Here is a 23,198-nt window from a genome sequence, read left to right as displayed (position 1 = left end):
TAAAATTCTGTTCGCTTCCGAATCCAATGCAGGGTCCATTGTGTTGTAGTTTGGTGGGCTGAGTCTAGTTCCTAGTGTTATATCCAACTCAATACAAATATTTTACGTCTTTATCATATATGTAAGTCAAATTTATATAGACTAAAAGGAAAAAGTAGCCAAATTCATGAACTCCCCCACCAATCGCAGCCACAAGTTCTGTCGGAGTCGCGCCATAATCAAGCTACTGTATATATGTAGAGAGAATATAATATGATCAAATTCTCCATATATTCCAACAAAAAAATAATTCTCTACTTATTGGGACCAACCTCCAAAATCGACTAATTGAGCCCATCCTCTCCAATCACATGAAATCCCATCGTTATGGCATCATAGAGTTAACTGAGTCAAATTTATTACTGTTTATGTTGATAATTGAGAATCATTTAACGAAAAGTAAAGAATCTCGTATGTAATAAAATTAGAAAATTCAGGAAAGTGAGGGAAAATGCGCTCTAACTCTTCCATCTTTTCAAATTTAGGATTTATTCTTTCAAAAAGGTCTTTATTTGTTTCAACATTTTCAGTACTTCAAAAGAGTTATTTTCCTTTGTCATTAAGGCACTCCATTTTCTTATATATTGAGGAGACCGGATTCGAACTGGACCTCCGCAAGCTTCTCGCAACAGTCCACTCCATTTAAAAATCACGTGATAAAATGATTTTTATCGAAATTGTGATATGTACCTCTCGAAGAGTTTGCAAGATATTGTTTTAAAGAGCTAAAAAAAGTGAGTGGAAAAAATAGTGTGTGAATAGCACTACTCTATGGGTAATGCTTGCATTTGCAAATAATATATATTTATATTAGAAATTTATAATTGAAACCGTTTAATTTTAAACCATCATTTGAAGATCATCCCTACAAATAATTATTCGATCAGAAACCATTTTATCATTCAAATGTATCTTGTAAATCAACAATCTAGGTATCAAGTAACATATTCATGATGAACTGTTAATTTATTTGTCACACTCGAATGACTAACCGGTTTCTAATTCGAATAAATTTGCATTCAGATACCTTCAAATGAAGGTTGAAAATTCAATGGTTCTTATTATAAAACTTTTATAATTAAAAAACGTTATTTGTAAATGAGGGCATGAATTCATCCTAAAAGAGAGAAGGCAAGTAACTATTCCCTCTCTCTCTCTCTCTCTCTCTCTCTCTCTCTCTCTCTCTCTCTATATATATATATATATATATATCCAAAGGTATCTAACAGTGACAAAGCCATGTATGCCATGCATTACCTAATCCATATCCTTCTTTCGACATCAACAAACCGTTTCTATCTCACTCTTTCAGAAAGTTTATTATTATTTATAGGATCTTTGGTGCGGGCGGTGCCCCTTTCAATTCAATTGAATAGATTCTCGACTTAAGGTTGATGCTCATGTGCTGATTGGCTGCCCAAATCCATGCCCAATCACAAGTTGACACGCTTGAGTCAAATATCTTTTGATATCACTATTTTAAGACCTCTCGTTTTCTTCTCCACCACATAACAGTTTGTCCTAGGTCACAATTAGCGGTATGTTCCGCGATATTACTAATTTTGAACCATTATAAATTTCATCATCTATTAATATTATAACATTTAAATTAGCAATATCACTACGATCAGTAGTCAACTTGTTGAGATATTTATAACCATATATGCATGCAAGTGTGAATTTATGATTTGAGTGTTAGCACCATATGGTTCTTGGTATCAAGGGGCAAATCCTACATAAAGTTCTGTTCAAATGCAGGGACCGTTATGTTGTACGTTGTATATATATGTATAGGCTCTTTATGCAAAGGGATCTCCATCTTTTTCAAAAAAAAGGAACTAGGTATGTGGCCCACTTCACATCGAACTTCAACGATCTGAACTATCTAGTTTGTAAGTCTCGATTCATAGATCGTCCTTACAAAAATTCAATTCAATTCAAAATCATTTGTCTATTTAATTATGAAGATAAAGTTTCATTGTTTCTTATATAACATGTAATCGTTAATTTTTTTTTAACCCAATTAGATGTATTAAATATTTTCGATTTGACTAATATTTTGCAAAGATGATCTATGAGGTGTTCGGATCATTAAAATTCGATATTGTGTGGATCCTACAACTAATCCTTATTTTTATGAAAAAATAGGGATCCCTTCCCTTAAAGTAATATATATGGAAGCCTTTAAGGGGAAGGGATCCCCATTATTTTTTTTTTATAAAAATGGGATTAGTTGTGGGGTCCACACCAAATTAAACTTTAACGATCCGAACCGTCTATTTTAAGTTGTACCTCATAAATAATCCTTGCAAAATATTAGTCAAATCGAAATATTTAAAAATATAATTAGGTTCAAAGAAATGAACGAATACTTTGTTATACGAAAAACAATGAAATTTGATCTTGATAACTAAATAGGCAAATTGTTTCAAATTGAATTCAATTGTTGCAAGGATGATCTATGAATCGAGACTTACAAAATAGATGGTTTGGATAGTTAAAATTCAATGTGAAGTGAGTTTCACACCTAATCTCTATTTTTTTTCGAAAAATGAGGATCCCTATATATACATATAATATAATATAATACGATCAATTCTCTAAATTCCAACAAAAATAGAATTCTCAACTTATCAGGACCAACCTACACAATTGACTAATCGAGCCCATCTTGTCCAATCACATGAAATCCCATCGTAGGATTAGCTAAGTTAAACTTATTGCTTATTCTCTTTTCGTCCACGTGGAATGATAATTGAGTATCATTTAACGTGATGACAAGAATCTTGTAGTGAATGAGAGGAAGTATGTACAAAACTTTTCATTCTTTTCAAATTTAGGATTTAATCTTTTGAAATGGTCTTTATTTGTTTCAACATTTTTCGTACTTCAAAAGCATCTTATTTTTGTTTATCGATATGACACTATTTTTTATACAAGCGATATTGAGAATGATGGATTTGAATTAGCCCTCTACAAGCCCCTCACAACGGTCCACTCTATTTGAAAATCATATAATAAAATGATTTTTATCGAAATTGTGATACGTCCCTCTTGAAGAGTTTGCAAGATAGACATTTTCAAAGAGCTAAAATATATATATATTTTTTTGTCGATAGCTAAAATATAATCTTACGGGCACCAATTTTTATCCCGTGATATTGTAAGCTAACATTCCATTTGTTATTATTTTGGCTGAACCTTGTTTATTTATAAAACCGATAAGTAACTATTATGTCACGATGATTAAACTTTTATATTTTATTTACATTTTCAGTTATGTTTTATGACCAATTATTTACCCTTTCTGGATTATATTTAATTCAATGGTAAAAAATAAGCAAGAAAGTATAGATGTAAAAGGAAAATAGTGAGTGGAAATCAATTTCATTTTTGTTTTTGAGAATTTGTTGTTGGCAATTGAAAATTTTAATTGTGCATTCCAAACTTTTTATTTTTAGAAAGAAAAATATTTTTATGAGTAGTGTATAATTAAATTTTTAGAGCACAAATAGTAGTTTCTTTAATCTCTTTTTTTTTTTTTTTTTTTTAAACACAACAACATATACTAAGAAATGAAAGATTTGTGCTAAGTCTCATAATGATCATCATAATAAATTAGCATCTGTGAAATTCCAAATAAAAGCTCTCACTCACTCACATATTGTACAATTGAACATGATGTAAAAAGGAGTAAGAAATAGTGTACACAAACAAATCTTTTTGCAGATGATAAGACATATTTGAAAATATGGGGATATGCTATAAGTATGTAAGTTTCTCTCTACAAAGCGTTTTTGCTTACCACCATAACTATAATATATGTTTATTATACATTTAATTATTTGCCACATGTCCTATTACTTAAATTCTAATTAACTTTCACATTAAATGTTGCTTTTTCAAATTTTAAAAATATTAACTAAGATTAAGTAAAATGATATGTAACAAATGATTAAGTGTATGGTAAACATACATCATAGTTTATGGTGGTGCACTTCCAAATGCTCCATTTCTCTAAAACATACGATTTAAATTTGACAGTGACCCTAGCAAACATGTCTTCCTTGAAATTTTGTTCATATGCATGACATCAGATTTATCTTGAAATACAATAGAAACTAATTTTGTTCTTACCAATTATGGTATGAAAAATTATGTGTGGCCAATATGATACTAACACTCAGCTAGTCAGATGTAAGAGCCCGTTTGGTGGGTGGATAAGATTGAGCTTTAGAGATGGGATTGGATTGACAAAGATTTATAAGATAGGACTTGTAACTCATGTATAAAGATATGTTAATAACTCACTCTATTATGGACTTGTAACCCATCATGTTCAGTCATGTCCATCTTATATTTTGACACATCAAACAATATATTGGACTCAAGTTCATTTTAATTTATCACAATCTATCTCATCCATTTCACCAAATAGGACCTAATGTAATTGAACAGGTGTACGAAAAGTTTCATGGACCATTACAGAAGCATATTCTGAATATATACTAAATATTTTAATGTACTATATATACTATATTAACCAGAAATGAGTAGTAATTCTTGTATACTAAACCCCAATTGAGGTTGAAAATGGATCTAGCGAATCCTCTGACAAATCAGTAATGCTAGTGTTGATTATCACATCAGAGGGATAAAACGTATGCCTATAACAATCGTCGAGAATGATGGTAATCCAACCTATATGAATGGAGATCCCATGAAATAGGTTCATATGGGTAAGAACAAATCACTTGTTGGTCGGGCATGCACTATCAATTTAGATCGAGTGTTGTTATTTTCGACAGTCTATCCCTATGGTGCAGATAGTACAAATACTGCAGTGTATGAGATAGAACTTATGTTCTTAATGCATACTATACCCTATATATAGGTGGTATGCTTGAATGCAATGCGTACTTGATGGATTCACCTCTATGAGTGTAGGAGTAAGGACGCTTTTTATGAGAGTTTAGGCAAGTTCTTTGGAGCAATCATGAATATCCAAGTGGGTGCATGACCTATTCATGCCCACCTGCTCGAACAAGCTCAATTTTGAGGATTTAATGTGGATGGTTAGTCATATGATTCACGCAAATAAACATTGGTTCATAGAAAATTTAGTTTTCAACAAAATTTTGTGAGTTACGACTAGGTCGTCCTAAGGCTAGTTCATAGTCTAAAAGACACCAGTTCTGATGTGTTTGGATTCTCACTTTCCTTTGGTACTTCATTTCCTCTTTAAACTTTTGTATCTCAAATTCCTATCTAGTGAACTCGATCTGTATTTTGAAATATGTTGGAGATTATTAGAATATGTAATTGGGTATTTCAAAACACAATTCATATATCAAAGCTTCATTGATCATGTTAATATCATTCTTAATTTTTCTTTTAATTCTCAGTTTTGTTTGCAAACCAAAATTAATGCATTAAAGGAGGTTTATTGTTAGCATTTGATTGGGCAATAATGCTCCTCGAGTTCCCTTTATTTGGCCAACATTTTGTTTGTGACTAGCACTATATATTACTATTGCGTAAATCAAAGGGGTAAATTGTAGTTCCAGTCAAGTTCTCTACTATTCTATAAGTTTTCAATCCTTGATTTTTAATTTGATCACCTATTCTCTCAAGTGCTAAGGAATTGAGTTGTTCATTCGATTTAAGTATTACGAGTGCACACTTACAAAGATCACAAGTCTTGGAGGGTAGGGTGTCGTAACCTACTACATCGAGATATTGTCGCCGAGGAGTGAAGTCTACCCTTAAGGACAGTAACTTACATGCCTCAACCTAAAGTTTTGTTTCTAATCAAATATTGACGAAGAGTGGTTTCTACGCAATAAAAAATAAGTATTTCATTGTTGTTTCATTATTTATATGATTTATCATGTCAACATAAATTGTAATTTACTAATATTCATCTTGTGTGAATTCTTGTAGGAGAAATAGTATTCGTATTCTCAAAATTTTTAACAATTATAACACTTGAATTAGTACTATCATGTAACGATTTTCTTGAAAAAAGAAATTATTGTTTCGTGCTACATTTAGCAGTCAACTTGTCGAGATTTCATAACCATGCACATACATGCAAGTGTGGATTGATGAGAGTTAGCACCATATGGTTGTTGGTATCAAGCGGCGAGCCCTACATAAAATTCTGTTAGGTTCCGATCAAATGCAGGGACCATTGTGTTGTAGTTTGGTGGGCTGAGTCTAGTTCCTAGTATCGAACTCAATACAAATATTTTACGTCTTTGTCATGCATATAAGTCAAATTTATATAGACTAAAAGGAAAAAGTAGCCAAATTCATGAACTCCTCCACCAATCGCAGCCACAAGTTCTGTCGGAGTCGCGCCATAATCAAGCTACTTTATATACATGTAGAGAGAATATAATATGATCAAATTCTCCATATATTCCAACAAAAAAAAAAAAAAAATTTCTAGTTATTGGGACCAACCTCCAAAATCGACTAATTGAGCCCCTCCTCTCCAATCACATGAAATCCCATCGTTATGGCATCATAGAGTTAACTGAGCCAAATTTATTACTGTTTATGTTGATAATTGAGAATCATTTAACGAAAAGTAAAGAATCTCGTATGTAATAAAATTAGAAAATTCTGGAAAGTGAGGGAAAGTGCGTTATAACTCTTTCTTCTTTTCAAATTTATGATTTATTCTTTCAAAAAGGTCTTTATTTGTTTCAACATTTTCAGTACTTCAAAAGAGTTAATTTTCCTTTGTCGATAAGGCACTCCATTTTCTTATACAATCGATATTGAGGAGAGCGGATTCAAATTGGACCTCCACAAGCTTCTCGCAACAGTCCACTCCATTTAAAAATCGCGTGATAAAATGATTTTTATCGATAGTGTGATATGTACCTCTCGAAGAGTTTGCAATGTGTTTTTTTAAAGAGCTAAAAAAAGTGAGTGGAAATCACTTTCGTTTAGTTATTTATAACAATCATAATTAGTTATTATTTTTTAAAATACTTATTGGCACTCTAAAAATCTAACTTTGCACTCCAAACTTTCTATAGTTAGAAAAAAAATTACTCTTATGACGAGGCAATATTATATTTTTAGAATGCAAATACTAGTCTGCTTGTTTTTCTAATATCACGATGTATACTAAAAAATGAAAGATTTGTACTAAGTCTCACAATAACCATCATAATAAATTAGCATTAAACTTGCTGTCTACGAAATTCAAACTAAGAGCTCTCACCCATATTTTGCACAATTCAACATGATTATAGAGGAAGAAAAAAATAGCGTGTGAAAACCACTTCTCTTCAGTTACGATGGCAACATAATTAGTCATTATTGAAGTGATTGCCTTTGATTGTAAATTATCAGGCCCAGTGGCCCAAAACTAATCCAATTTAAAATCAAAATCTTAGGCCCATTACCAAATCAAACATGGGCCGTTGATTTCAGATCCAAAACTGTCTGCTCCAACCAAACCAACGAACAAACAAACCACCAAAATCTCATCACCTTCTTCCCCACCATCGAACCATCTGAATCTCTCTCCATCTCCCATCGCATTATCGCAAATCCAGCGAGAGATGCAGACCCGGTTCACGGCCCTAGCGGCTCGGACACTAAAATCGACCGCCCGGTCCTTCTCCTCCTCCTCCTCCACGCAAACCCCGCCCTCAACCGCCGCAACCTCCTCCCGGTTCCCACAAACTCTGGCGGGCCTCCGGGCCCGCCTCGCCGCCGAGTCTCCGGTTCTGACGGACTTCGTGGAAGGCGAAGGCCCGTACTCCGTCGAAGTCGGAACCAAGAAGAATCCTCTCCCGAAGCCGAAATGGATGAAGGAGTCAATCCCCGGCGGCCAAAAGTACACTCAGATCAAGAAAAAGCTCAGAGAATTGAAGCTCCACACCGTGTGCGAGGAGGCCAAGTGCCCCAACCTCGGCGAGTGCTGGTCCGGCGGCGAGACTGGCACCGCCACCGCCACGATTATGATTCTCGGTGATACGTGTACGCGCGGTTGCAGGCAAGTTGTTTGATGAAACGCGCATGTGAGAGCATTGCTGTGTCTTTTGGTTTATATGTGTTGATGGGAATTTTTGGGTTTTGTGCTGAAATTATCAGGTTTTGTAATGTGAAGACTTCCAGGACTCCGCCGCCGCCGGATCCTAATGAACCGACCAATGTGGCCGAGGCGATTGCGTCTTGGGGTTTGGATTATGTGGTGATTACTAGCGTGGACCGGGACGATTTGCCCGATCAAGGGAGTGGACATTTTGCAGAGACCGTGCAAAAGTTGAAGGTGCTCAAACCCAGCATGCTCATTGAGGCTTTGGGTATGGTGTTGTTCTTCAGTTTAAATTAGGATGATATTGTCAGCTCGGTATGGAATTCGGAACATTTTTTTGGATTCGACGAAATTTTGCCTTTTGTATGCCTGTATGATTAAGAGGTTGTGAGTATTAAGCTAATGGATGTGAAGTTTGGCAATTATGTGATTAGAGTTCATATGTGATGTTAATTTTGCATGTTGCCTTGTAGTTCCTGATTTTCGGGGAGACTCGAGCTGTGTAGAGAAAGTTGCAACATCAGGATTAGATGTCCTTGCACACAATATAGAGACGGTTGAAGAGCTTCAGAGGGCAGTGCGGGATCATCGTGCCAATTTTAAACAATCTTTAGATGTTTTAATGATGGCCAAAGACCATGCTCCTGCTGGAACACTTACAAAGACTTCAATAATGTTAGGGTGTGGAGAAACACCTGATCAGGTTGTGAGGACAATGGAGAAGGTGAGAGCTGCAGGTGTCGATGTTATGACATTTGGTCAATACATGCGACCGTCGAAGCGCCACATGCCTGTGTCTGAATACATTACTCCTGAGGCTTTTGAGAGATACCGAGCTCTTGGCCTGGAAATGGTATACTTTTACCCTTTTGTTCTTAACTATGCTGGCTATGCTATTTGATTCCATGTTTCCATTCGGAGCAGATATTTTCAGATTCTCTTGTAGTAATTGTTTGAGCATTGGGATGATTAGTAGCTCTTCCATGTGACTTTAACCAGTTTATTAATTGGCTATGGCAACAGTATTGACTCCATTCAGGGATTTCCTTATTGACTTGATTTGTCCTCTACTTTATTATCTCAACAATCATTATTGGTAATGATTGTGTTCGAGAAATCGTAGGGTGTTTCCTTTTCTCACTTACTAGTATTCACTTTTTGAGAAAGGTTGACTGCAATACAACCATAGGAAGACGCAGGATTTATATAATTAACTCTTATAGGGGATGAAACACTTAAACTACTCAAGGCTGTAATCCTTGAACGTCAACTTGTCATTGTTGCCAAAAAATGAGGGGATGTGATTTTTGGTCAACCTATTTATATTGGGTGTTTAACATAACATTATTAAACATACGATCTTCTGGCGCGCCTCACCTATATAAATTTGTTCACAAGCATCTCATGGTATTGTTACATCTCATTGTATCAAGCATACTATCACCCGATCCTCTTGTATGTATACAAGTTTAACTTACTGTGTATTTTAAATGGAACAGGGATTTCGATATGTGGCATCTGGTCCCATGGTAAGGTCGTCATACAAAGCTGGTGAATACTACATCAAATCTATGATAGAATCAGACCGGGCTAAATCTTCGCATGTTTCTGCCTCGTGATGAGTGGTTTGTTTCCTACATATGAAATCTCATGTCTTCCATGAAATTCCGGTCTGTGTTCTTCTCCCTCAGGCTCAGTCTGTGAATTGTACAAGTGACGATCTTGTTACGATATCAATTCCAGTTGTATTCTCAATTCGTTGTAATTGTCAGTTGTGAATCAGCTTATTAATACTTAATAACAAGAATAATTGCTTATTCTTCTATAGAAAATCATGAATGGTGCTTCGTTTTTTGTTTCGGATTCTAGTTTTGGCACTTAACATGCGAAATGTCGGATGCAGATTGCAAGCAACGGCCGTACGATGATGTATCTTATAGAACTTAATACAATGTGATGATGAAGGAATGGACAGTGTAGTTAATATATTCTTTGCTTATAAGTCCCACCTGTTTGTTGGTACCAGTACTTAGTACTGGTCCTATTCTGCTACTAAATTCTGTTTTGTCTGGGGCCTTTGATGCCCGAAGTTTTCAATTTGTCTGGGACCATATTGAATATTGACGGTGGTGGAGTATGGGGCATCTTTCGGCCTTGTTTCTTAACTTTTGTCCGTACGAAAACTATCAATATCAATATCCTGATGCATTTCACGCCAGAGTATTATTGTATTATTGTAGTGGGACTTCAATATTTTTTATTTTTTATTTGGACAAAGGCTTTTTTCATTGATAACGCAACAGATTACATGAGACAAGGTCCAAATACAAGAAACACACAAACTAAAAGATGGACCGCCATAGTAACCCACAGCCCAAACCATAGTTTTGAGGCTTGAACAGGAAAAACACCAAAGTAAACCCTAGTAGCTTCCTACCTTCGCTGTCAACCCGCTTACCAAATGAACAGCCCCTGCAACCATCGGAAAGCAACAAAACTATAGTCCAAAAGTTGGATGAAAACAGAGTAACAACAGGACCCCAAAACAGAGCCCCAAACTCCTCCACAACACACCACAGCAATAGCTGCCACAAATCGTAGGAAGCTAGCAGGACAAAACCCACTAGCAAAAGTGCCAACAAAGGCAAACCAAAGGAAGGAGGTGGTGTGAGCAAAAGCTCTACTCACCTCCTTCTGGGAGAAGCGCGGAAAATCGCGTTGAAAAAAAGTGGAAGCCAAGCCGGACTGTGAAGTCTGAGAAGGATGAAGCCGATCCGGATTGGGGAACGAGGGGGAAAAGAGGAGAAAAAGGTGGAAGAAAAATAAGGGGAAAAGGTGGAAAAGGTGGAAGGAAGACGAAAGGAAACAGAAGGAAAAGGTGGAAGAAAGGAATAAAAGGGAGAAATTGGAAAAGGGACTGAAGGCAGAGACAGTAGATGCAGAGGGGTTTGAGTGGCAAACAAGCCACTGGACGGGGGTAAAAGGAAGATGAAGGAGGATGAAAAGCATCAGAAGAAGAAAAAAGAAGAAAAGGAAAAGAGAAGAACAGAGCAGAGAAGAGGAAAAGAGAAGAAAACAGAAGAAGAAAAGGAAAAGTGGCAACCGACTCCAGCCGAAGCCGGAGACGGCGCCTGAGAAGGTGGACAAGCTGAAGACCCTCACCAAAGGGGGGAAGAAAACTCTCATAGAGGAAAGAAGGTCTCTCACGGAAGGAGAGAAGGTCCTGTTCTCCAATTTTTTTTTTTGGTAAAAAAGAGTTTAGGGGGGAGATTGATTACTCTCACCACCAGCGTTAAGAGCTAGGGCATACTCAAAGCATTGAGACAGAAGGACTTACGCACAGCACCTACATGCCAACTGCTACCGGTATAGATTTTCATAGAAATTTACAGATTGTGCACTAACAGGAACTGCTAATAGCAAAAACTCGAACTTTGATGAGATAGCACACAAGGCAAGACCTTAGGCCATCTCCAACCGAAGGGTCCAAAGGGCCAGAGGGTCGAAAATAGCCCGAAAATCGTCTCCAACCAAGGGCTAGGCTAGAGAGCTGTGGAATATGAGAGGGCTAGAGGGCTGGCCAGAAAATATAGCATTTCTGTCGGTTATAACCGACATGATTGCTTAAAAAAAAAAATTTGAATACAACGGCTAGTCAACTAGCCGTTGTATTTAAATTTTTTTTTTTTTGGTTTTTTGGGTCAATTTTTTTTTTTTAATTCTTAAAATTTCTAATTTTTTTTTCCCTATAAAGACCTAAATCATTCATTAAATTTAAGTTCTAATTTTTTTGGTTTTTTGGGCCAGTTATCGTTGTAGTTTTTAAATTTAAGTTGTTAGATTTGAATTTAAGTTGTTGTAGTTTTTAAATTTAAATAATAAATTATGTTTGGCTCTATGGCCCTTTAGTCCTCGGTTGGAGACGGAGGCAAATATGCCCCTGTACTGTTCATTAAAATATTAATATGTTGGAGAATCTTGGAGGGCCAGAGGGCTAAAACGAGCCCTCTGGCCAGCCATCGGTTGGAGATAGCCTTAACAACTGAGCCAACCCTGTTGAGTTACCCCAAATTTTAAAGGAGGTAGATTCTCTGCCCTCCTACTTCCCGTGCCCTCCTGTTTTGTGTGGTCACGGTTAAACCACGTCAGCATTTTATATTGTTTTATTTATAGAGATAATAAGACAAAAAGGAATAGTAATATAAAATGTTGACGTGGCTTAACCGTGACCACACAAACAGGAGGGCACGAGAAGTGAGAGGGCAGAGAATTTGCCTCCAATTTAAAACTTGCTCTAGAAACCATATAATCACTGAGCGTGTTGGGTTCCTTTGCCGGACAAGGATTGTCTGTCCTCCCACTTCTGGTGCCATCCTATTTTGTATGGTTACTGTTAAACCACGTAACATTTTATATTGTTTTTTATAGAGATAATAAAACAAAAAGTAATAGTTATATAAAATGTTGACTCATTAATCATGACCACACAAATATAAGATCACATAAGAGCACAAAAAGTGTGAGGGCAGAGAATTTGCCTCCAATTTTAAACTTGCTCTAGAAACCATATAATCACTGAGCGTGTTGGGTTCCTTTGCCTGCAGTACTTTTGTTGTGTCCACTCATATTTACAAGTTTAACCTAGTACCTCTGCAGCTCTCTCCTCTCACTGTCACCCAATTCCTTTCATTCAGATTTCAGTCTCCAATTTATGACCGTTAAATTTGAAATCTTTAATTCCCACCTTGGCTCCCTAGCAGTCGCTACCGCTAAAGCGCTCTGAAAAGCGATAATCTCTGCTTTCACAAACCAAATCCCCATCAAAATCACAAATGGGTTGTTGTCTCGGCACCGCCAAGACCCCAAAACCTCCCCCTCACCACCACCCAAATGGCCCCAACAACCACCACGTCCACGCCAGATCTTCCCTCGCGGAACCTGACCCGACCCGTATCCCGAAAACCCAACTCAGAGCCGCAGCACTGCCACTGCCGGTTGTTGAAATCGAAGAAGAGTCGGTGAAAGAGGTTCTCTCCGAAACCCCCATTTCAAAACCCCAAATGCCCAAAATAACCCCAGAGAAGGACACTCGTTCGCCTCCGAAACTCCAGTCTGAGCAGCCGCCAAAAGAGCTCGCCGTCGCCGTCGCCGTATCAGCCGAGCCTTCTCAGGCTTCGGAGCCCTGTGGGTTCAGCGTCAGCGAAAGCTACTCGTACTCGACGGCGACCACAGCCACCACCATTACGGAAGCCAGAGACGACGAGGCAACGAGTAAGCGGAAGAAGGATGTAGGTCCCAGAGTGAAAGGCGCTTCTTCAACCGCGGCGCGTAGCAAGCGCCCTTACTCCGGCGACCTCGCCGCCCGGAAGGAAAGAGCAGCCAGACCTCTGGCGAGGGCATCGGACACTTCGATTGCGAAGAGAAATCGCACCGAAACGAGTTCGTTTCGCGGGCGGGAGTCAGGTCAGCTGCGGACTACGCAGCAGCGCAGCGTTGGCCCCACCGGAGTGAGGCGGGATACGGTTTCGTCCAGGTCGAGTTCACCGGCTACCCGGACGGCCGGTGGAGTGGGTCGAGGCGGCAGGGGAAGAAGCCCGTCGGCGTCGAAGTTGACTGGACCAGCCGGTGGTAGTTCTTCACAGCTGGGAGTGGGAGTTGAGAAACAGAGCAAAACTAGAAAGGAGGATGAACCAAACAGCGCCGTCGTGGAGCAGGGGAATGAGGAGGAACCAAACGGCGGCGTTTCACAGCAGGGGAATGAGCCCTCCATCGACAACCCTCTGGTTTCGTTGGAGTGCTTCATCTTTGTCTAAAGTTGATTCTTTACTGGTTGCATTTTGTCAAAAGTGCTTTTCTTGTTTTTGAAAGTACTGTGGAATTAAGCACTTTCCTTGCAAATGTTCGCAAAACATGTGTTGCTTTCTTAAACAATGGCAAATTGGGTTTTGCTTTCCGAAACAATGTAAATTCTCTGGAAAATGGTATAAAGATCGAGTCTTTTATCTAAATGTTGTTCAAGTTGCTCTAGCATCTTAATTTTGTGTGAACTAGTTTTGAGCACCCTTCATTTGGAGAGGATCTTGTGTACGACAGATGCCGCATTCAGTCTCTCTCTCAATCGGATGAGACCATGGGTAGGAACGGAAGAAAAGGAAATACGAAAGTCTCTCTTTCTATGTGTGGCCGGGCAGCACATGATCCGGCGGGCCTACCTTAGAATTCACAAACTACAAACAATGACAAGTTGCTGTTCTTTCTTCCCATTGTTGTTATAATTTCCTTATTTGGCTTGTTTTTTTTTTTGTGTGGTTGTTTCTCAAATGTTGAGATTTGCAAAATTGTGTAGGGATAGGTTTGTCCTGGAACATTGGTATCTTCGCTTGGAATGGGATGGGTTGGGAAGCCTTTTGGTGGATACAAGCTTCCAGCATCCCACTGTTTCTAGGAAATTTCCTGTCCTTCCTCGGTTTTTCTTCATTACGTGACCACATTAAGTGAAATTTCCCATCGTTAGAGTGGTACATTGCTCCATCGGAGGGGTCATTACTCTCTCGGAGTGGAGTGTTCTACTCCGAGCACAACACTACCACTTGAAGCATAAACGTTACCACTTTTCACACTATGTACTGCACTTGGTGCATTCACACAATGAAGGAAAATGGGTCGTCGCTTTCAGGAGTAGTGTTGTTTTGAGTTTTGAGTAGGAACTCCTACTGAAAATTTTGTGTTCGAATCATGTGATCAGCATCGTTCATATTATGATTACTCTGTAAAGATCATCTCTACAAAAAATGAATTAAAATTAAGGTCATTTAGTCAAGTTATCGTAGCAAATACATAGACGGTTCGTAATGCTTTTACTAATTCCGTTCATCTGTTTTTATACAATTCGATGACTAAAAGACCTTAGTTTTAATTGACTATTTGCATATGTGATCTTTATAGAGTGATTTATAAAATGAACAATTTTGATCATAAACATGAAGTTTTATAAATCGGGAACGAAAATTTTTGATAGGAACTCCAACTCATCATTCGAGTAGCCAAATAGTATTCTTTACTTATTAGATGATTATTGATATTTAGATGTAAAAACTAAGAAAATCCATTTGAGATGACAAGCGATGCAATTTAGCTGAAGACAGGAACCAAACTCATAAGCACGGTTTGTGTTGATGGAGAGGCCAAGCGATGCGCTCTGGCAGGCACGGTGCAGGAGCGGGATGTCCAATGAAGGTAGGCATATCTTCTCCAGGCATCATCACAGATACTTCTCTGGCATAATTTCTCATCTGCACAAATTTAAAACAAAACATATTATCAACCCGAGCAAATATGTTTTAGGAAGGAATCCAAATGAATCAGTAAAATCAAAGAGGGTCTTGATTAAGGAAGATACTTTTCTGGCGTGGTTGGTGGCTTTTAACTTTAAAGATTCAAATGCAGCATGCTGTTCATAATTTAATGAAAATTATTATAAAACAAGCATTTTTAATTTTAGTTATTCCCTTTACAAGTAGGTTAAGGAAAAGTAAATTTATAAAAATATTCCCTTAATTATATATGTTCCAAAATACTAACCCTCTCCACAAATCAAGGCTTCCTAAACATAAAAAATATCCAAACTTCCCTCAACTTTCTAAAACGCTCAATGTCACCCGGACACGTGGTAAACGGGAAGCGATTAAGATATAGCTTAAGTCAAGATTATAATTGCAGAATGCAGATTAACGAAAGGGTTAAACATGCCTGTTGTTTTCGAGATCACAGAAGGCATAAACATAGGTCATTGTAGCATGTGATTAAGTTTGCCATTCCCATGCTTAATTCGGGGTAAATGGTAATAGCTTAAGGTAAAAAACAAGTTCTTGTTGCTAATTGATGAATCCTAGTATATATCTGCCAATTTACCTAACTAGCTAGCTATTGCCTACGATTTCGAGTATTTAAATTCAAGTGATGTGAATTAGGGCTAAAACTTAGGTGCAACATGGTGCATACTTTATGTGCCTATTTCTCTTTGAGTGTCATGTGAGGAGAGATATAAGTGCAACAGTGTACTCTATCTTTCTTCTCATGTGATGGATTAGCGTCAAAGAGACAAGGCTGAAGGATTAAGCCAAGTGGACAAAGCATTACAAACCTTAATTATGAAAAATGGATATTAATCATTAATTAAGTAGAGCATAAAACCACCTCAAGTGACCTAATGTTTGGAGACGAATTTTAGGCACGGATTTCACACGGCATGTCCTCAGTTTGATTCCTAGGAGCATGTGAATCACACAATGGTGGCCATGAGGAGGCTGAAATGCCTCAGTGAGTTTTTTCGACCCCAAAAGAGTGGATTGCAATGACGAAATCACCAATCTCTTTTTAGAAAAAAGGAGAAGTAGAGCATAATAATGCAGATCCTATGAAATCTGAAGTGTTATGCAGCCCACCATTGAAATTGGAAGCTCCAAATAACACCCTGTCATCTTTGCTGGTTGTTTTAAATCACTAAACTAAACCACCAACTCCTCAATTAGCTTAAGCGCCTAAATGCTAATAATGCACACAAATGAACAAAAGGAAATGCTAAAAAGAACGGAAGTAAATTTCCACGCTCCCTTTTCTCTCGTGCACTATTTCATTTCATTTCGAACTCCTGGACTGAACAAATTAAAAGAGAATTACGAGAGAATGATTTCATAAGGAGAAAACTTAAATGTGAAATCACTATCCAAAGAAAAAACAGTGGGTTTTTCCAATTTTGGCACAATCTCGTCAAATTTCACACCTATAAGTGCACCCCATAAAGAAGTAAGTGAAAAAAGAAAGCCAGACAAACTTTTGATCAAACTACTCTAATTCACAAGAAGAGTGATTTGTAGTTTGGCTGTAAAGAAGCTGGGAACACGGCCCTGTTCAACTGTGCTAACCCACATCTGTGCAGTAATAACAACTAAAGGGGAAGAAAAGAAGATAAAAAAGCTTACTTTGTGAGAGTTGTGGCGATCAAGCTTGGAATCATTGTTGGTAATCTGTGCCTGAAGATCCAAATGAGTAGTAGCAGCAGTCCGAGCTGAAGTGGTCAGCTGTGATGATCTGGGCCTGAAAAATCTCTCAAAAATAGCCATGACAAGAAACATTGAGATGAGGATAGCAGTTGCTACAAAACCTAAAGAAACTGCATTCACTGAGTTGTTGAAGTTCCTCCATTGCTCCTCTTCTATCTCTGTATTTACTGGAGGTAAAGCGATGCCTTGCCACCTATTTTCACCGCCCATTAGATTCAGACCGAAACCTCGGAGAAAAACCGATGAAAAAATAGGGAAACTCGGTTGCGCGTTTCTTTCATGACATACTGATATGTAAACAAAAAAAGCAGACAGGAAAGAGAGAGAAACAGTGAAATGGTTGGAGGATGAAATGCCGATGGAGTCGTTTGGTATTATGGGATAGTGGATTTTTTTTTTTTTTTTTTCCCTACAGAATTATTAAATATGAGCACTTCTTTTGGGCCAAAAGTTTGTGATCTTGTATCTTTGTATATTTTATTAGCTATTCAAACCTAACAATTTCTATCGAGTCACCCGATAAACCAAACGTTTTCTTAAATGTTTTTTTTCTAAACTAGCGATATTTTATTCTAAATTATTCTAAGTTATAGGAAGTCACAAATACATTTCATAGATCTTCAATACATAGTTTCAAGCTGCAACAACAATTGAAATTTGTAACTAGAGTCCTCCATAGCTTCGGCTAAAGTTTTCAAAAACTCAAGTTTACAACAATCAAAGATATACTCAAGAAAGTCTACCGGCATTTCAGATAAATTGTTACATGCCCTCCAAAAAAAGAGAAAAATACACCAGCACTTCAGAGGCCTCAGACATCTCACCGAAACTCGTTACTGAATCTGTTCCTTTTCTTAAAGAGAAACTGCATCGGCCTTATCCAGCAAGAGAAGGCTCCTTTAAGAATCAACAGAGCAATATGGTCCACAGATCTCAAGACTTTTCATTTGTTTGCTCACAAGGTTTAGGGAAACAAGTTCAGGCTTTGATATATTGCTCTCGATGTAAAGCTGCCTGCCTCCTTTAAGAAGCATTACTAATACTTCACCATTCTTTCTAAAAACATAACGCCGGAGGAAAAAGTTTTTCTGGACCCTGTGGACCGAGACTAATCAAATTTGGTTCCCGACTCCTTCACGCCATACTCCTTCATCACCCATATTTCAAGATAAAAATCTTTAGAATCGGTATTCATCACAAATAGAGCTATAGATTTTCTATCTCCCGAAACAGACAACAACAATCCCAATGTGTAACTCCATACACTCGTTCGCATCGATATCTTGTAAAATAACTCATTGCCGACGTCAAAAGTCAATATGAAATGATCTTCGCTTGCCCTACTTACTGCAGGCCAATGAAGAACTCCATTAAAAAAGACCTGTTTTCACTCCATATGTTGCACACTGAGGAGCAACGGAACCAAGACTCTTCCACGAGGCAGTGGCTAGTGAATAAACTTCAGCCATGGTTGGACCCATAAGTTCATTGTTAGGGATAACAACTCCAACGACCTTATAGTCAGCTGTCATAGCATCATAACCGAATCCAATAGCAGCGTCAAACCTGCTGTTATACATGGGAAAGGTAATACCAGGGCTGGGAAGGATCACTGACTTAAGAATAAATGGGTTCCATAATATGAAGCTTTTACCAGAACGCACAATATCATCCGCCAAGCATACCAGCCCATTACAAATGCCGACAATGTGCAAATATTCACTGCCAATTTCCTCCTTGAGAGCAATTGGAAATTCTATCTCCGAGTACTCGTTGAAAGCCTGGTTATCATACTGCACAGAAAATACCTCTTCTCGTATTTTGGACACAGACTGTTGTGTGGCGATGGGTTCTAACAGAAGTTATAGAATGATCAGAAACACTGTGGTGTAGGAGGAGGTGAATGTCATTCTGTTTGTTGAAACGGATTGTTTGCCTTAAGGTGGGACTGAATAAAGCTTTGATTTACGATCACGGACCTCCATGGCTTGCACACCGAGGTGCATTGGATCAAAGATTTAATGGGTAGTCTAAATAGGATATCATGGGTTATTTCCCGAGGAAAGGAGTCCAACATTGCTTCAAATTTCTGTTTCCTTGCTTGACAAGGATCGACAGTGAGAGATAGACTTCAGTTCTGTAGATCAGCAGATGGTGGTGAGGTAAAAGAAAGGCGTGAGCGGAAATACAAGGCTCATACTAAATTACTTTAAGAAGAATCCAATTAACTACTCAAGCACTACAAAGCTATTACTAAAAAAACTAAAAATGCAATACAAAAACACTGATCGTACAGCCATGGAACTCAGAAGTTCTTCTAAAATGATTAGATGCAATACTGCTAATTACTAAAACAAAGTAAACGGAATCATTTTAAAGTTCGAAGTTTAATGCATTGAGTCATTTTCAAGTCCCTGCATTCCTAATGAATTTAGCCCAAGTTCCATGAAACTTTAAGGTCCTTCATCCAAAGTAACACACCATAAGTGTGTGTTTGGAGTCCTTGGACGAAGTACTTTAAAGTTTGATGAAACTTTACTGATAGCGATTTTACCACACACGCAAATGGGTTAAAAACTCCTATATTACTTGCAAGAATGATAAGGTTGTTGTAGTATAAACTATTCCCGCAAGGTCGTTCTCCACATGGATTATTAAATAATTCGAAACAAACCAAAATCCAATTAATTATTGTAAAGTAGAAAGTTGAGATGATTGATTTTATAACCTACTTAAATTAAAACGAATTTAATTAATAAAAATAAACTAATCTGCAATATTAAAGATGAAGGGGAAAGAAAACAGTTTTGGACAAATCAAATTAAAAAAGCACTAGGGTTCCACCATCACCTAGCAATCCTATGTAGGGGTGGAAAAAATTCCCAAAAATCCCGAACCGAACCGAAAAAATCCCGATCCCAAACCAAAAATTTTCCAAACCGAAATTCCTGAAATTTTCGGGATGCTATCCCAAACCGATACCAAAATTTCGGTATGGGATTCGGGATTGGCTTCTCAATATTTCGGGAATCCCATACCGAACCGAAAATATATAATGTTAATTATTATATATATATTTATACATATATATATATATTATTCTTTTATAATTGATGCTAGTAGTTTCTAATTTATGCTCTGCAACCTGGAATGCCCTACACCTTGCATATTTTTCATGTTATGTTTGATATTCATGTGGATTTTATTATTGTTGCTGCCATGGCTGATGATTTCAGAAGACTTGATTCTTTTGTCTCTCAACAGATTGCAAAAAGAGTTTAATTAATTTGAATTTTGACTATGATAAAAACAGTCAGGCATGCCAGTGTTCAATTAAATGGTAGTGTGAATGAAATGAAATTCCTAGTTCATGAATGTGTTCTTGAATTATATATTTGAAGAACAATTCATAATTTCATATTTCAATTTGGGATTCCCGATTTGTCCCAAAATCCCGAAAATATTTCGGGATTCCCGAAATTTGAGATTCCCGAAAATTTGGTTTGGGATTGGTCTTCAAATTCCAGTCCCAAAAAATTTTGGTTTGGGATTCGGGATACTAGTTTCGGTATGGTATCCCATACCGAACCACCCCTAATCCTATGTATTTTTACCAATTACTTATGATTTACACATGCCACTTTGAATGTTAGGTTTTCCTAATTTATATTCTACTTGGAACCTCCAACATAGAACGTATATCTAACATGCAACCCATTCGGACGTTCGGATCAAATCTTAACACGAGAGACTCATTATGCTTTATGAAAACCCTTTGAAAAATCATGCAACCCTTAAGACGTGGTGTTCATCTTAAGTGAAATTACAATTATTAATCACAAGAAGCCAGCGCCAATTTCAGGGAACATTTCGACCAAAATTGCATCAAATTACTTTTCTAAAGATCCTAATGGTAATCAGGCATTAAGACAATTAGATAGTTTTAATCACAGTGATTAGTAATTCAAAGTGCACATGCAATCAATCATAAGCAATTAAAAAAAATTACAATATTCATGCTAAGGCTCAAGGCTTCGCCCTAGCAAAAAGAATTAGTTATGCATATTTGTAATTGAACGGCAAGGCAAGCGTATGGAAGACTAAGAATGGCAAAGCAATATATTTGCTAAGCCATCGCACAAACCCTAAGACATAGGTCTCTTATTTCAACTAGGAAACTAAATAATAATAAAATATCTTAGAAAATAAAGCCTTAATTAAACTAGGAAAAACTGCACAGAAACTGTCCAGCTACGTTTTAGCCTCAAATCTCCTCCAAATCTGGCCCATAATAGCTTATTTTGAAGATTAGGACGTTCTGAACACATCTCCAGAAGGCCACGAATCCATCCGAGGTCATCTTGGGCTCCAAAAACGCTATTCAAGCCCACAACGTCACTGTTCCAGCACCGTGCATCATTCCTTTATTTTATTGCCAGAAAATAACCGCTTGGTAGAAAAATCTGATATTTTGACACGGTCAAGCTAAGTGACTCACAATCGTCCTCCAACTGGAATTACTCCAAAATTCGTCCATTTGACCATGTTTTGCTCTAGAAGAAGTCGAAAGTTCTATATTGGAAATACAATTCAAAGTATCAAAATTCTTTCAAAATATTAACCAACATATACTAAGAATAGGGTAAAATATATAATATGAAATTGACTCATCATTTACTTCACAAATAATAGGATTTAAGGGAGGGGAGTTGCAAAGTGAATGGTTTTTGCTAAAACGATGGGATTGAACTATGGAACTTGAAATGATCACATGATCGCATGCTATTTATAGTTTTTTACCTTCAGTGTGCGTACTTTGGAATCTTCTTTCCAACCTTTAGCTTCTTCTTGCCTGGTGCCTTCTCTGCGATTCTTGGAGGAGCAGTAAAACACATGTCTGTTTTGTGGACGTAAGAGATGAGCAACATAAGAACATCCGTCTTGTATTTTTGTGCTTTTTCTAACCCATCAATTTCTTTTGAGTCACCCAAATAAAATACAAAAAAGGATACATTTCTTTATTTCTTTTGAAAAATTTCTATCCGACCGGCCGTAGACGGCTTTAGAGAGAACTGTGTAGGACCACAGGTTGGGAAGGAATAAAGAGCCATATGGAGTCTTGTTTTTGTGTGTGGTTGCATAGTTATTTGGTCCGATGAAGTAATCTACATTTTGTGATTTTTCTTAACACGTTTTCAGTCCCTAAAAGTTTAACGAACTACAAAGTTTGCCCTAAGCCGAGACGAATTTTAAATTGTACTGTATTTGGTCCTTGCGTAGTTTGCAAACCGGTTTAGTCCGAGGACCTCATGTGCAAAAGGCCTTTTCCTAATGCTACGTACCATTCACACATTTTAAACATATTTATATGTGTGGATTGCTTCACTTATTTGTTATTTCATTATTTTCTTTCTTTATGAGACATATTAGAAACCTAAAAGAAAGGCAATCATCATATCACATAATATAGTGAGAAATTTAAAATTTACAGAAGTTAAGGGAGAGTATTTGCGATAGAATTGAAACATTGTTTGTATGCAATGAGACAAAACCCCAAATGAAGGAAAAATAGATCCTAACATTTAGAACAATATATTTAAGAAAAAAGAATGAATTTTTGCTCATCATTGTCGATCCTTATGTAGAAATTGCAAGCGAACATCTTTTTTGTCGATCTTTTAAGTAGAAATTGCAAAAGATAATGAATTTTAGTTCTTAAAAAAAAAAAGAAAAAAAAGAAAAGAAGAAATCATACTAATATAAACAAAATCAAAATTGAAACGTTAACCAGAAAAACACTGAAATGTCAATCAATATATAAGAAAAGTAGGTAAGGTCGTGAAAATCTTTTATATGTTGCTCCTATCAATTCCCTCCATACTCTTACATAAAAAACATACTAATTTATTTGACAAAGAAAAGAGAACATAGGGGAAAAATTACTGTAACAGTTAAGTAACATATGAAAGTGATATTAATCATAAAAATCATGTCCTCAAATGTGTATTCATCAATTTAATCAAACTACGGTGAAC

The 23,198-nt window shown here is 37.1% G+C and overlaps 3 protein-coding genes and 1 pseudogene across 3 annotated transcripts; 2 read left to right on the top strand and 2 right to left on the bottom strand.

Moving 5' to 3' along the window:
* The first annotated feature begins 7,521 nt into the window (after positions 1-7,521).
* LOC137708304 (lipoyl synthase, mitochondrial) lies at positions 7,522-9,933 on the top strand. Its single transcript, XM_068447352.2, has 4 exons — positions 7,522-8,059; positions 8,158-8,369; positions 8,575-8,954; positions 9,601-9,933. Exons 1-4 carry the CDS (start codon positions 7,623-7,625, stop codon positions 9,718-9,720), a joined length of 1,149 nt encoding a protein of 382 aa, XP_068303453.2. The 5' UTR covers positions 7,522-7,622; the 3' UTR covers positions 9,721-9,933.
* Positions 9,934-12,575: 2,642 nt separating this feature from the next.
* On the top strand, positions 12,576-14,109 carry LOC137709202 (uncharacterized). The gene has a single exon (XM_068448305.2). The coding sequence runs from the start codon at positions 12,934-12,936 to the stop codon at positions 13,912-13,914; it is 981 nt and encodes a 326-aa protein (XP_068304406.2). The 5' UTR covers positions 12,576-12,933; the 3' UTR covers positions 13,915-14,109.
* Positions 14,110-15,067: 958 nt separating this feature from the next.
* Positions 15,068-17,539, bottom strand: LOC137709203 (uncharacterized). The gene is made up of 2 exons (XM_088689802.1): positions 17,083-17,539; positions 15,068-15,393 (listed from the first exon to the last, which is right to left on the bottom strand). The coding sequence occupies exons 1-2, from the start codon at positions 17,371-17,373 to the stop codon at positions 15,256-15,258; spliced, it is 429 nt and encodes a 142-aa protein (XP_088545928.1). The 5' UTR covers positions 17,374-17,539; the 3' UTR covers positions 15,068-15,255.
* A 523-nt stretch (positions 17,540-18,062) lies between these two features.
* Positions 18,063-22,058, bottom strand: LOC137749584 (F-box/kelch-repeat protein At3g23880-like; annotated as a pseudogene).
* Between the last annotated feature and the right edge of the window lie 1,140 nt (positions 22,059-23,198).

Source organism: Pyrus communis, chromosome 17 (assembly GCF_041283825.1).
Source record: "Pyrus communis isolate YQ-2024b chromosome 17, ASM4128382v1, whole genome shotgun sequence".
NCBI classification, from domain to species: domain Eukaryota; kingdom Viridiplantae; phylum Streptophyta; class Magnoliopsida; order Rosales; family Rosaceae; genus Pyrus; species Pyrus communis.
This window is presented reverse-complemented; position numbering and strand designations above follow the sequence as displayed.